At 40.3% G+C, this 15833-nt stretch overlaps 2 protein-coding genes across 4 annotated transcripts in view; one reads left to right on the top strand and one right to left on the bottom strand.

Moving 5' to 3' along the window:
* Positions 1–15833, bottom strand: part of LOC128703856 (oxysterol-binding protein-related protein 1) — a 648989-nt gene that overhangs the window by 296458 nt on the left and 336698 nt on the right. The window lies entirely within an intron of this gene.
* LOC128699328 (dual specificity protein phosphatase 23) lies at positions 7723–8766 on the top strand (the record flags this gene model as incomplete). Its single annotated transcript, XM_053791955.2, is given in 2 exon segments — positions 7723–7894; positions 8475–8766. Coding segments are annotated over 2 exon segments (370 nt in total), but the record flags the coding sequence as incomplete, so codon positions are not given.

Raw genomic sequence — 15833 nt, 5'->3', positions numbered from 1 at the left:
TTATTTATCTATCACAGTTCATATAATATGACATAATAAACAATATAAATAACATAGAAACCTGATATATACTCTAGAATGAATAAAATGTGATTATGTGACAAGTGGTGGCGGCCATTCCCTACCTCAATCAGCCGCCTTGTTGTGGGTCAGCGGAGGAGACCTCCCGCCATCCCCTGCCATCCCCCGACACCACCAACCCAGCTTCGTGAATACATGTTAAGTTCCACTTCTCTCCTACAAGCTAGCTGTGTTTGTGAATTGTGTTTTGATCTTACTGATTTGACTGTATGACTTACTGACTTGACAGAATGACTTGACTTACTGACTTGACTGACTGCTTGAATGACTTGACTGACTGACTTACAGACTTTACTGAATGACTGAATGACTTGACTGACCGAATGACTTGACTGACTGAATGACTTGACTGACTTAATGACTTGACTGACTTAATGAATGACTTAAAGTTAGACTTCACTGAAGAGGACCCTGAAACGGTGTCGAGAGCAGCTGATGCCTTACCGTCAGTTGTATAATGTACTGCAGGGTAAAATAGAACAGATATCCATTGAAGAATTTATGCACACTCCAGTACAACCATCAACTTCAGTACCAGAACTTCTACCGTCCATCTTAGCTCAGTAGGACCACAACATAACTCTCCACTCTCTTCACAATCATCCACAAGCACCAGCACCCACAATTTAAGGTAAGAAATACTATTATATCTGTTGCAGTTACAGTCTTCAGCAGTAAAAACAACATAATACATCACAACAGTGAACTACAATTATATATTCACTTTTATTTTTGTAAGATCTGGAGGTCTAAAAAAAAGTTGTTAGGTAAGACACATATGCAACGGTTAGGTATCTTTATTTTGAAATGTTTCGCCTACACAGTAGGCTTCTTCAGTCGAGTACAGAAAAGTTGATAGAAGCAGAAGAGACTTGAAGACAATGTAATCAGTCCATCACCCTTAAAGTTTTGAGGTGGTCAGTCCCTCAGTCTGGAGAAGAGCATTGTTCCATAGTCTGAAACAATATGAAGTTGAATGGACAGGATGGAGCCTTATATAGCGCCAGGAAGTGAGACGTAGGTCACTTTGGGAGGTCAGGTCCCTCTCAAATCCACCCGTTCTCACTAGTAGAAGTTGTCGAAGTAGATTTCAGGTCTGTACCAAGATACCCTTGTGTTGCAGTGTCTGACAGATTGAACATTAAAATGGTATAAAATACCGACAGGTTGTTAGGTAAGACACATATGCAATGGTTAGGTATCTAAAGATACCTAACCGTTGCATATGTGTCTTACCTAACAACCTGTCGGTATTTTATACCATTTTAATGTTCAATCTGCTAAAAAAAAGTTGTTTGAGGGGGAAGCTCGCATCCTGAATTTTTGCCCGTATCCAGAAACAAAAAGTTGATCAAGCGACTGCTCATATCCTGAAAAACTCGTATGGTGGGGCACTCGTAAGCCGAAGTTCTACTGTATAGTTTATTTGATTTTAGCAAGATGGTACTTATTTACGTTGCATATTGGTTCATGCTATTAGTTTTTATTTTTGCTAACATAGTTTTTACCATGGGTCTTCTTACTATATTTAGGTTTATATGTATTTTTTATTGCCAAGAATGCTGATTAATATCATAGGTCTCTTGCTTTCTTCAAGCCTCAAAGCTTCCTTACTTTCTTCAAAGACTGTTTGGTTGTCTAGCAAATTGACTGAGAACCACTACTCTGCACAGTCTGATGTGATGATAGTTATTATACACAGTGATGGTGGTGATAGTTATTACACACATTGATGGTGATAATGGTTGCTACACACACTGATGGTGGTAATAGTTGTTACATGCAGTGATGGTGGTAATGGTTGCTACACACAGTGATGGTGGTAATGTTATTACACACATTGATGGTGATAATGGTTGCTACACACACTGATGGTGGTAATAGTTGTTACATGCAGTGATGGTGGTAATGGTTGCTACACACAGTGATGGTGGTAATAGTTGTTACATGCAGTGATGGTGGTAATGGTTGTTACACACAGTGATGGTGGTAATGTTATTACACACATTGATGGTGGTAATGGTTGTTACACACAGTGATGGTGGTAATGGTTGTTACACACAGTGATGGTGGTAATGGTTGTTACACACATTGATGGTGGTAATGGTTGTTACACACAGTGATGGTGGTAATGGTTGTTACACACAGTGATGGTGGTAATGGTTGTTACACATAGTGATGTTGGTAATGGTTATTACACACAGTGATGGTGGTAATGGTTATTGCACACAGTGATGGTGGTAATGGTTGTTACACACATTGATGGTGGTAATGGTTGTTACACACATTGATGGTGGTAATGGTTGTTATACACATTGATGGTGTTAATGGTTGTTACACACCATGATGGTGGTAATGTTATTACACACATTGATGGTGGTAATGGTTGTTAAACACAGTGATGGTGGTAATGTTATTACACACATTGATGGTGGTAATGGTTGTTACACACAGTGATGGTTTACCTGGAGAGAGTTTCGGGGGTCAACGCCCCCGCGGCCCGGTCTGAGACCAGGCCTCCTGGTGAATCAGCCCCTGATCAACCAGGCTGTTGCTGCTAGCTGCACGCAAACCAACGTACGAGCCACAGCCCGACTGATTAGGAACTGACTTTAGGTGCTTGTCCAGTGCCAGCTTGAAGACTGCCAGGGGTCTGTTGGTAATCCCCCTTATGTGTGCTGGGAGGCAGTTGAACAGTCTCGGGCCCCTGACACTTATTGTATGGTCTCTTAACGTGCTAGTGACACTGCTGCTTTTCATTGGGGGGATGGTGCATCGTCTGCCAAGTCTTTTGCTTTCGTAGTGAGTGATTTTTGTGTGCAAGTTCGGTACTAGTCCGTCTAGGATTTTCCAGGTGTATATAATCATGTATCTCTCCCTCCTGTGTTCCAGGGAATACAGGTTTAGAAACCTCAAGCGCTCCCAGTAATTGAGGTGTTTTATCTCCGTTATGCGCGCCGTGAAAGTTCTCTGTACATTTTCTAGGTCGGCAATTTCACCTGCCTTGAAAGGTGCTGTTAGAGTGCAGCAATATTCCAGCCTAGATAGAACAAGTAACCTGAAGAGTGTCATCATGGGCTTGGCCTCCCTAGTTTTGAAGGTTCTCATTATCCATCCTGTCATTTTTCTAGCAGATGCGATTGATACAGTGTTATGGTCCTTGAAGGTGAGATCCTCCGACATTATCACTCCCAGGTCTTTGATGTTGGTGTTTCGCTCTATTTTGTGGCCAGAATTTGTTTTGTACTCTGATGAAGATTTAATTTCCTCATGTTTACCATATCTGACTAATTGAAATTTCTCATCGTTGAACTTCATATTGTTTTCCGCAGCCCACTGAAAGATTTGGTTGATGTCCGCCTGGAGCCTTGCAGTGTCTGCAATGGAAGACACTGTCATGCAGATTCGGGTGTCATCTGCAAAGGAAGACACGGTGCTGTGGCTGACATCCTTGTCTATGTCGGATATGAGGATGAGGAACAAGATGGGAGCTAGTACTGTGCCTTGTGGAACAGAGCTTTTCACCGTAGCTGTCTCGGACTTTACTCTGTTGACGACTACTCTCTGTGTTCTGTTAGTGAGGAAATTATAGATCCATCGACCGACTTTTCCTGGTAATGGTTGTTACACACAGTGATGGTGGTAATGTTATTACACACATTGATGGTGGTAATGGTTGCTACACACAGTGATGGTGGTAATGTTATTACACACATTGATTGTGGTAATGGTTATTACACACAGTGATGGTGGTAATGGTTATTACACACAGTGATGGTGGTAATGGTTATTGCACTCAGTGATGGTGGTAATGGTTGTTACACACATTGATGGTGGTAATGGTTGTTATACACATTGATGGTGGTAATGGTTATTACACACAGTGATGATGGTAATGGTTGTTACACAGTGATGGTGGTAATGGTTGTTACAATGATGGTGGTAATGGTTATTACAGTGATGGTGGTGGTGTTACAATCTGCTCCCCTGATCATGCAACTATAAATATCGGGTCTTCACAACTCACACACTAAAATGGAATAACATTGCTTTAGGTAAAAGATATAGTTCAAGGAAATTCCTCTTTAAGTGCAGAAGAGTTCGTTTAACACATTTCTTTAGATAGTAAGTATATTTCATGAAGAATAATTCTCGTGTGTTATTAAGATAAAATCTCGTGTGTTGTCAAGAAGCAAAGTTTTGCAGGTATTTGTATCCTTTTGGTGAAAATTCTCACCCTTATAGACTCTTGTATTGGCCAGGTCATCACTACCTGTATACGAATACAAGACCTGTGTATGTATTGGATGTAACTGTGCATGCCAGCACATACTCACTCCTAAAGAAATAGTTGGAAATGTATTACTGCTGTGACCTTCCCATGGAGTATGTCCAGTGTGACCTCTCCATGAAGGCTGTGAAAATGTAATTACCCATTTGTAATTACCTCTATGTTGCTACATGAGCAGAGGTGTCCTCGTGAAGCCCCATCTTCAATAATTTTTACATTATTAATTGTTGTAGCACTTACTATATTATAATTCATTCCACTGACCTACCACTCTGTCAAGAAAAATATCCTAATACCCCTTCAGCATCACTTTTTTTCCCAATTTACAACTATGATCTCTTGTTATCTTTGTTGCTGGTTCGAAAAAAATTGTCTTCATGTAGTCTTTTATGAGCTTGTATGGGGCTAACATGCCCTCTCTGCCTCCCGTCAACCAGTGAGGCACCTTTACTGTTTTTAGCCTTTCATCATAACTTATAATTTTTAACTCTGCTAACCACTTTGCTGCTCTTTGAACCTTTTTGAACTTGCCTACATGTTTTTTAAAGTGTTGACACTGCACCACAGCTGCATATTCTAAGTTTGGAACATATGTTTTAAACAGTTTTAAAGAACTTATTCATCTATACTTTTAAAAGCTAATCAATTCAGGGAACAGGTGGGATTTGAACCCACGGCAAGTGAGTTATAAAACTCACACATCAGTGTTTAATACACTGGCCTGTGAGTTTTAGGATTCACTTGCTGTGGGTCCCAACTTCACCTGTTCTATGATTTGTTTGGAATTGTCTTATTATGATTTCATGTCTTTTAAAAGCTAGTTCATAATTTGCCAGAGTAGCAAATGAGTTTCTCACAATTTCATTTATACGGTCTTCTGGTGACAACTTATTTTAATAATACAGAAGTCGCCCCGTATCCACGAGGAATGTGTTCCAAGGACCTGCTGTGGATACCGAAACTGTGGATAGTAGCAAACCCTATACAAGTCCTATGCATGCCTGTTTTAAAATTTAATAAATTATGCACAGTACCTGGAGGGTATTCCAAGGATCAGTGCCCCCGCGGGCTGGTCCACGACCAGGCCTCCTGGTGAACCAAAGCTTGATCAACCAGGCTGTTACTGCTGGCCACACGTAATCCACCGTACGAACCACAGCCCAGCTGATCTGACACTGACTTTAGGTATCAGTCCAGCTCTCTCTTGAAGACAACCAGGGGTCTATTGGTAATTCCCATTATGGCTGGTGGGAGGCTGTTGAACAATCTTAGTGTACTAATGGCACCCCTACTTTTCATTGGGGATATGTTGCATCACCTGCCAAGTCTTTTGCTTTCATAGGGAGTGGTTTCTGTGTGCAGATTAGGGACCAGTTCCTCTTAAGATTTTCCAGGTGTAGATTATGATGTATCTCTCTCGCCTGCACTCCAGTGAGTACAAGTCAAGTGCTTCCAAGCATTCCCAGTAGTTAAGGTGTTTGATGGAACTTAAATGTGCAGTAAAGGTTCTCTGTACATTCTCTAGATCTGCAATTTCACCTGCCTTGAATGGAGATGTTAATGTACAGCAGTATTCCAGCCTAGAGAGAACAAATTATTTAAAAAGGACCATCATTGTCTTGACATCTCTTGACTCACGAAATCGTAATGACACGATTGCAAACAAACTGTACCACAGACGGGGATAGAACCCGTGATCAGAGAGTCTCAGAACTCCAGACCGTCGCGTTAGCCACTGGGCCAACTAGCCACAATAAGATTCATCCAATTAGGTATATTTTTACACCCTAGGAAGGTTAGCATAGGCACCACTGTGACCACAAATGCAAGTTTTTACAGACGAATCTCCAGCTAGCGTGGCCTTGGCGAACTCTAGCTCAAGTCCCCTCAAAGCTAACGCGGCGGTCTGGAGTTTTGAGACTCTCTGATCGCGGGTTCTATCTCCGTCCTTGGTATGGTTTGTTTGACATCTCTTATCTTGAATGTTTTCATTATCCATCCTATCATTTTCCTCGCAGATGTGATACTGGCACTTTTGTGATCCTTGAAGGTGAGATCCTCAGACATTACCACTCCCAGGTCCTTCACATTACTTTTCTGCTCTATTGTGTGATTAGAGTTTGTGGTATATTCAGTTCTAGCTATTATTTCCTCTAGTTTTCCATAATGGAGAAGTTGAAATTTGTCTTCATAAGTGGAGAATTATCACTTTTTCATTGATGGGGAAACTGAAGAACTGCCATCTTCTCTACTTTTACACTTTGAGGCCAATATTATGAAAAATTAAGAGGTATTTTGGGCCACAGTAAACTGTGGATAACCGAAACTGCAAATACTGAATCAGTGGATACAGGGGTTATACAGTAACTCCTAGGTCCTTTTGTCTGATACTTTCAATATTTAATCACAGTCTGTATTCTTAATGTGGCATTATTTCATTCTCCCACTGCATGACTTTCATTTATATTAAATTCCAACATCCATTTATCACTTCAGTTATTCAATTTACCCAAGTCATCCTGAGGAGATTGGGTTATTTTTATTGTTTATCATACCTAATATTTTTGTATCATTTAAATAAGTTAAATACAGAATAGATCTTTGTGTCATCCCACTTACAACATCATCCCACCAGGACATGATGGATGTGGCAAAGTAATATAACATTTTTATGAATCATTTGTCACCAAAGAATCATATGATGGGTGTGACCACTTAATGTGACATCCACATTACGGGTTTGATCAACTAATGACTCGTATGATGAGTGTGTCCACTTAATGTGACCTCCCCATCATGGGTTTGATCAAGTAATGGCTTGTATGATGGGATGGGTATGACCACTTAATGTGACTTCCCCATCATGAGTTTGATCAAGTAATAACTTGTATGATGGGTGTGACCAAGTAATATGGCTTCTCCATGATGCATTTGTGACTAAGCAGATAAGAATGATAGATTGATTAATGGGGTTTAAATCTTATGTAGGCAGCACATAACATTTTCACTACCAAACAAGAATATTTTCATCCCTAAAATAGGGATGAAAATAAACTCTCAGGAGTATATATACCCTGAAAAACACCTCTCAGTGTATATATTTTGTTGTTAAGAGATCAGCTCAAAATTTTGTTCATGTTGTGAGATTGTGGCTACAGCAATCACAATTATTTGCTCATATTATAAATTTATGAATATATGAGTAATGATGAAAGTGTTGAATGATGATGAAAGTTTTTCTTTCTTTTTGGGTCACCCTGCCTCAGTGGGAAATGGCCAACGTGTTAAAAAAAAATTATAAATTTATTTATTTTCATTGTATAAATGTCACTGTTTTTGTATTTGTTCAGGAAGGAAGGTGTTGATGTAATTGTGACTTTGAGTGATGAAACACCACCTCATAGGTCAGCCAACAAGCTCTTCAAGTGTCATCTCATCCACATAGAGGAATTTGAAGATCCATCTATGGAACAAATTAGTAAATTTATTTCCATTTGCGATGAGGCCAATAGAGAAAAGAAGGTAATTAATTTTTTAGCATTTGTTTAATTTTCATATGCACAGAGCTTCCTGGTAGCACATAAGGACCCAGGCACAGGTGTTAGACATGTGTCCTTACACCTGCTACCCCCTCTTTACCTAGTAATAAATGGGTACCTGTGTGTTAGGGAAGTGTTGTTAGTGATGTACCTTAGACATGGTTCACCTTCAAAATAGACTCATTTATTACACTGTGTGTAATAAAAGAAAAAATTATTCGGATTCAAAGTGTTCATTTCACATTACTGCATATAAAATATATGTTAATCAGAAAGCCCATCAGTTAGACAGCATTTCAGTCAACACTTAGATTAGTATTAAGATTACCTTTGACTTATCATGACAGTGAAAATGAAAATGTTTATTTCCTTGCATATCTTACAATGTGGGGTTTACATATTATAAAATATTAACTACAAAAAAAGCCACTAGCATGCCTAGGCATTTCAGGCAGACTAATTCTAAGCGTGCAGTACTTTTGTTATAGAAAATTGGTTACTGATAGCCAGGTTGTTGTAGTTTTCGTTAAGTTCGTCTAATCCATAAGGCTTTGGTGTTGCAGGTAGTGTGTGTTCACTGCAGGATGGGACGAGGACGAACAGGAGTACTACTTGCATGTTACCTCATGAAATATTATGGCCAGGCTCCTGGTGAAGCCATATGTAACGTGCGACTGATGCGACCAGGTAGCGTTGAGACGCGCGAACAAGAGAGAGCTGTCAAAAATTTTCGGGACTACCTTGCATGGGGCCATTTATAAAATAGTTATTTTATAGTTTGAAAGAAAATTTAGATTAATAGAAGTTAATCAGTATTGTTTAGGTTGATGTATAGAAAGTAAATATGTATAATATACGTACAGTATATTTTTTCTATCAAATATTAATTTATTGTTATAATTTTTAAAAGGTATATTGATAAGATTTGTTATTGTTTGTTTAAAAATAGAAGTTTGCAAAGTTGCTGATAAGTAAAAACGAAAGATTATAAAGTATAAGCAAAGTATCTTCTTCTTATTCTTTTTAGTAATCTTTACAGGAAAAGGGGTTACTAGCCCATTGTTCCCGGCATTTTAGTTGACTTTTACAACACGCATGGCTTACGGAGGAAAGATTCTTATTCCACTTCCCCATGGATATAAAAGGAAAAGTAATAAGACCAAGAACTATTAAGATAAAATCAAAGAAAACTCAGATGAGTGTGTATAAATAAACGTGTACATGTATGTGTAGTGTGACCTAAGTGTAAGTAGAAGTAGCAAGACGTACCTGTAATCTTGCATATTTATGAGACAGACAAAAGACACCAGCAATCCTACCATCATGTAAAACAATTACAGGCTTTCGTTTTACACTCACTTGGCAGGACGGTAGTACCTCCCTGGGTGGTTGCTGTCTACCAACCTTGGACTTCCAGCAAGCGTGCGTGAGTGTGTTAGATAGGAGTGAATGGAGACGAATGATACTTGGGACCTGACGATCTGTTGGAGTGTGAGCAGGGTAATATTTAGTGAAGGGATTCAGGGAAACCGGTTATTTTCATATAGTCGGACTTGAGTCCTGGAAATGGGAAGTACAATGCCTGCACTTTAAAGGAGGGGTTTGGGATATTGGCAGTTTGGAGGGATATGTTGTGTATCTCTATACATATATGCTTCTAAACTGTTGTATTCTGAGCACCTCTGCAAAAGCAGTGATAATGTGTGAGTGTGGTGAAAGTGTTGAATGATGATGAAAGTATTTTCTTTTTGGGGATTTTCTTTCTTTTTTTTGGGTCACCCTGCCTCGGTGGGAGACGGCCGACTTGTTGAAAAAAAAAAAAAAAAAAAAAAGCAAAGTATAATTGACATTAACTCTTTTTCCATCCTCCTAGTACACAAGGACCAAATTCCCCATTGCACTTGTGCACCTAATTTCTGTGTCTTCAAATATGTCACCTGCTGCCATTTTTTTTAACTCACTGCTCAAAGGTTTAGTTGACCTACTACCACCCTACATGACTGACGAAATCATAATGACACGATTGCAAACAAACCATACCACGGGTGGGATTTGAACCCGTGGTCAGAAAGTCTCAAAACTCCAAACCGTCACATTAGCCACTGGGCCAGCTAGCTTCAATAAGATTCATCCAACCAGGTATATTTCTACACCATAGGAAGGTTAGCATAGGCACCACTGTGTCCACAAATGCAAGTGTTTACAGACGAATCTCCCGCTAGCATGGCCGTGACGACCTCTAGCTCAAGTCCCCTCAAAGCTGTCAACATGACTCATGAAATCGTAATGACACAATTGCAAACAAACCATACCATGTTGATGGCTTTGAGGGGACTTGAGCTAGAGTTTGTCACGGCCATGCTAGTGGGAGATTCCTCTGTAAAAACTTGCATTTGTGGACATAGTGGTGCCTATGCTAACCTTCCTATGGTGTAGAAATATACCTAGTTGGACGAATCTTATTGTGGCTAGCTGCTCCAGTGGCTAACGCGACGGTGTGGAGTTTTGAGACTCTGATCGCAGGTTCTATCCCCGCCCATGGTATGGTTTGTTTGCAATCGTGGCATTACGATTTCGTGAGTCATGTTAATGGCTTTTAGGGGACTTGAGCTAGAGTTCATTACAGCCACGCTAGCTGGAGATTCGTCTGTGAAAACTTTCATTTGTGGTCACAGTGGTGCCTATGCTAACCTTCCTATGGTGTAGAAATATACCTAGTCGGACGAATCTTATTGTGGCTAGCTGGTCCAGTGGCTAACGTGACGGTCTGGAGTTTTGAGACTCTCTGATCGCGGGTTCTGTCCCCGCCCGTGGTATGGTTTGTTTACCACCTTACACCTGGGAAAAATATCTAGTAGCCAGTGGGTTGTCCACACAGTGCATCGTGGGTAACGCTACCTCGGTAGAATATGTAAGCAAGAGACATCATCATTCATGGAGTCACCATTATCTTCCCTGCAACAAATAGTATATGCAGCTGGCAGGAAAGTGTCTTATTTGTACCAAATTTATCAGTTTCATGATAAAATCAGTGAAATTCAGCCAAAAAGTTCACTATGCAGATTGAACCTTGGATAACTCAATAAAATCGAACAGTGTGACTTATTTCCATATTTCAAGGAACACCACACCTTGAATGGATATGGAACGAGCAGGAAGATGCTTTAGTGCTTCCAGATTTATTAAATTTTATGATATTGCCAGTGAAATTCAGGCAAAAAAAAAAAGCACATTATGTAGATTTAACCCAAAAAAACCCATTAAAGTCAAATAAGGTGACTTTTTTTTTTTTTTTTTTTTTTGGTTTCAATAAGTGTCACACTTTGAAACAGTGTTGACATCTTAAGGTTTACTTGTACATAGCATTGGAAGACAACAACAATAATTTTTTTTTTTTTTCAAGTCGGCCATCTCCCACTGAGGCAGGGTGACCCAAAAAAGAGAGAAAAACCCCAAAAAGAAAATACTTTCATCATCATTCAACACTTTCACCACACTCACACATTATCACTGTTTTTGCAGAGGTGCTCAGAATACAATAGTTTAGAAGTATATACGTATAAAGATACACAACATATCCCTCCAAACTGCCAATATCCCAAACCCCTCCTTTAAAGTGCAGGCATTGTACTTCCCATTTCCAGGACTCAAGTCCGACTATATGAAAATAACCTGTTTCCCTGAATCCCTTCACTAAATATTACCCTGCTCACACTCCAACACATCGTCAGGTCCCAAGTATCATTCGTCTCCATTCACTCCTATCTAACACGCTTATGCACGCTTGCTGGAAGTCCAAGCCCCTCGCCCACAAAACCTCCTTTACCCCCTCTTTCCAACCCTTTCGAGGACGACCCCTACCCCTCATTCCTTCCCCTATAGATATATATGCTTTCCATGTCATTCTACTTTGATCCATTCTCTCTAAATGACCAAACCACCTCAACAACACCTCTTCTGCCCTCTGACTAATGCTTTTATTAACTCCACACCTTCTCCTAATTTCCACACTCCAAATTTTCTGCATAATATTTACACCACACATTGCCCTTAGACAGGACATCTCCACTGCCTCCAACCGTCTCCTCGCTGCTGCATTTACCACCCAAGCTTCACATCCATATAAGAGTGTTGGTACTACTATACTTTCATACATTCCCTTCTTTGCCTCCATAGATAACGTTTTTTGACTCCACATATACCTCAACGCACCACTCACCTTTTTTCCCTCATCAGTTCTATGATTAACCTCATCCTTCATAAATCCATCCGCCGACACGTCAACTCCCAAGTATCTGAAAACATTCACTTCTTCCATACTCCTCCTCCCCAATTTGATATCCAATTTTTCTTTATCTAAATCATTTGATACCCTCATCACCTTACTCTTTTCTATGTTCACTTTCAACTTTCTACCTTTACACACATTCTCAAACTCATCCACTAACCTTTGCAATTTTTCTTTAGAATCTCCCATAAGCACAGTATCATCAGCAAAAAGTAACTGTGTCAATTCCCATTTTGAATTTGATTCCCCATAATTTAACCCCACCCCTCTCCCGAACACCCTAGCATTTACTTCTTTTACAACCCCATCTATAAATATATTAACCCTTTCAGGGTCCGTCCCGTAGATCTACGGCTGGTCGGTGAGTGTCCAAACCGTAGATCTACGCCAAAATTCTAGCGCTGTCAAATTTAGCGCAAAAGCGCTCATAGGCCTACATATGAGAGAATGGGTCTGCGCCGTGGGTGTGCGCCGTAAACAAAAAATCTAGGCGCCTGCATAGCATTGTGGGAACGCCGGCTCAGTCACCCTTGTTCACCATGTCTCGTCGCAAGTCAGCTCTCACTCCCCGGAAAATTGGGACTCTCCTCTTCCTGTCTGATAGTTCTGACACTGATGGAAGTGGAAATGAAGACGAATTCTACGGCTTTGATAAGTTAGTGACCGAAAATAATGACCAGGATATCGATAATAGTGTAGAAAACCCCGACGATCCTCGACCTTCTACCTCTGGTGTGGGCACTCGTGACTCACGGTCGGGTGTTCCTAAACGTAAGAGAAAACTAATATTTTCCCGTGGCCTGGCCTCTTACTTCAGTAATGACGATGATTCTGACGTGGATTGTGATTTTATTGCGCTCGACGATCATTCGAGTAGTGATAGTGAGGAAACATATTCACCAGTGAAGCGTCGGTAAGTTCGCCGCCGCATGCGCTCGGGTAGTGTACCCTATGCTGTGCCCAGGGGACGGAGTTCATCCCGGAGTACATCCCGGAGTACATCCCGTGGCCCTACACCCGTTTTAGGTAGTGATAGTGAGGATGATGTGGCTACACTTGGCATGGATGGGCCACAGACATCAGTGGATGGTGTTAGTGGGGCTGGTGGTGGTAGTGGCACCGCCATGCGTGACTCGCTGTGCCACGCGGGAACCCACACTGCTGACTCGTCAGTTCAAGGACAAAGCGGAGCGTCACCCACCAGCCCGCCACAACCACCCGTACAACCAGCCTATGATGTCCAGTATCCACCAGCAAACCGTATCTGGGATTGGCAGCAAAATCCCAATTTTGTTCCCAGCCCTCACCACTTTGATGACTCGCAAAGTGGAATTCTACCTACCTGTCCCCTTGGAACCACGGCCAATGAACTGGAATTCTTTGAATTATTCTTTGACCAGCCATTGATGGAAATTATTGTCAGGGAAAGTAATAAGTATTTTCAGTACACCATGGCAAATACGATCTTATCACCACAGTCAAGACTACACAGGTGGAAAGAGACGACTGTTGCAGAAATGTATTTGCTTTTTGCAACAATAATGCTTATGCCTCACGTCTATAAGCATAATATAAAAGCATACTGGTCCACAGATCGGCTAATTTGTACCCCATCCTTCAGTGAAATAATACCAGTGAACAGGTTTATCTTACTGTTACGTATGTTGCACTTCTCTGACAAAACCAGGCCTGACAGAAGTGACAGGTTATACAAGATTAGAAATGTTTTCATGTATCTCAAACAAAAGTTCAGGATATACCTTTATCCATTCAAGAATCTTGTAATTGACGAGTCTTTGATTTTGTTCAAAGGTAGACTGTCATTCAAGCAGTATATACCGAGCAAGAGGAACCGTTTTGGTATAAAATTGTATGTACTCTGTGATTGTGACAGTGGCCTGGTGTTGGATATTGTTGTATACACGGGTAGTAAAACATTGAAAGATACCAAGATGTTATTGGGTATATCAGGTGACGTAGTGAGAAACATGATGGCACCTTATCTTGGTAAGGGCCATACATTATATACCGATAACTGGTACACAAGCCCATTACTCAGTGATTTCATGCGAGTGAACAAGACAGATGTGTGTGGCACAGTGCGTTCTAATCGTAAACATATGCCCAGGCTCAACGCAGGTGTTCGTGGTGATGACGTGCAGGTGTTTACTGCCAATGACATCATGGCATTACGGTGGCATGACAAACGAGATGTCACATTGTTGACAACCATTCACCGTAATGAAATGCAAGACAGTGGCAAAGTTGATCGAGTGACTAATGAACGTATTCAAAAACCAGTGACAGTGATTGATTATACACAAAACATGCACTTGGTTGACAAGTGTGACATGCAGATTGGTTTTGTTGACTGTGTTCGTAAGAGTTACAAGTGGTACATGAAACTTTTCTTCCATCTCATGGACATTTCAATGCTGAATGCATATAATATGTACCAAATAAAGACTGGTAACAGACCACCGTATGGTGAATTTTGTTTGTCTGTTGTCAGACAACTCATAATGAAGTACCAGGTAACAACACCTGCAATACAACATGGTCCTCGAATTCATCACAATATACCCAAGCGTTTGAGAAGAGAAGGTGATCATTTCATAATACAGCTTCCTTCAACTCAAAAGAAATTTGCTCAGAAGAGATGCATTGTCTGTGCACAAACAAAACGACGGCAACAAAGACGCAAAGACACTCGGTTTATGTGTGAGGAATGTAAGGTGCCTCTGTGCATGGTGCCTTGTTTCAAGGAGTTCCACAAGCTCCAGCAGTTCTAAAACCATGTCCAGTGATTGTAAATATGTAAATATATGATAGAACATTAGTATTATACAATATTTGTGCATGTTTATTGTAATAAACAACAGTGGTAAACAATAATATGATAATAACTTTAGTGCGGTTATTGTGTTCAATACAGTGAGTTTATATATATACATTATATACAGTATTGGTCTCTCAGGCCCCAAATGTTAGTAGGAATAGAAAAAAATTGGAAAAGAAAAGAAAAAACAACTAAAACAACAAAATAATATAATACGCGTATGTGGAATTCGTCGATGTTGCCGCCACCACATCATTTTCTACAAACTTCTTGGCACTGTATCTCGGTAAGTACTGATCAGATTCTAATTTTTTTTGTTTTATTACCTTCACAAAAATATGCTCTTTAATTCTGTAAGAAAAAATAATTTTTTTTTTTTTCAAAATTTCTTGGACACTGGTGCGTGACTTCAGATTTTGGCCTTGGACCCTGAAAGGGTTAAACAACCATGGTGACATTACACATCCCTGTCTAAGACCTACTTTTACCGGGAAGTATTTTCCCTCTCTTCTACACACCCTAACCTGAACCTCACTATCCTCATAAAAACTCTTAACAGCATTTAGTAACTTACCACCTATTCCATAAACTTGCAACATCTGCCACATTGCTCCTCTATCCACTCTATCATATGCCTTTTCTAAATCCATAAATGCAATAAAAAGTTCCCTACCTTTATCTAAATACTGTTCACATATATGCTTCAATGTAAACACTTGATCTACACATCCCCTACCCACTCTGAAGCCTCCCTGCTCATCCGCAATCCTACATTCTGTCTTACCTCTAATTCTT

Source organism: Cherax quadricarinatus, chromosome 14 (assembly GCF_038502225.1).
Source record: "Cherax quadricarinatus isolate ZL_2023a chromosome 14, ASM3850222v1, whole genome shotgun sequence".
Taxonomy (NCBI): Eukaryota; Metazoa; Arthropoda; class Malacostraca; order Decapoda; family Parastacidae; genus Cherax; species Cherax quadricarinatus.
The sequence above is the reverse complement of the archived record's forward strand: the minus strand, read 5'-3'. Positions and strand labels throughout refer to the sequence as shown.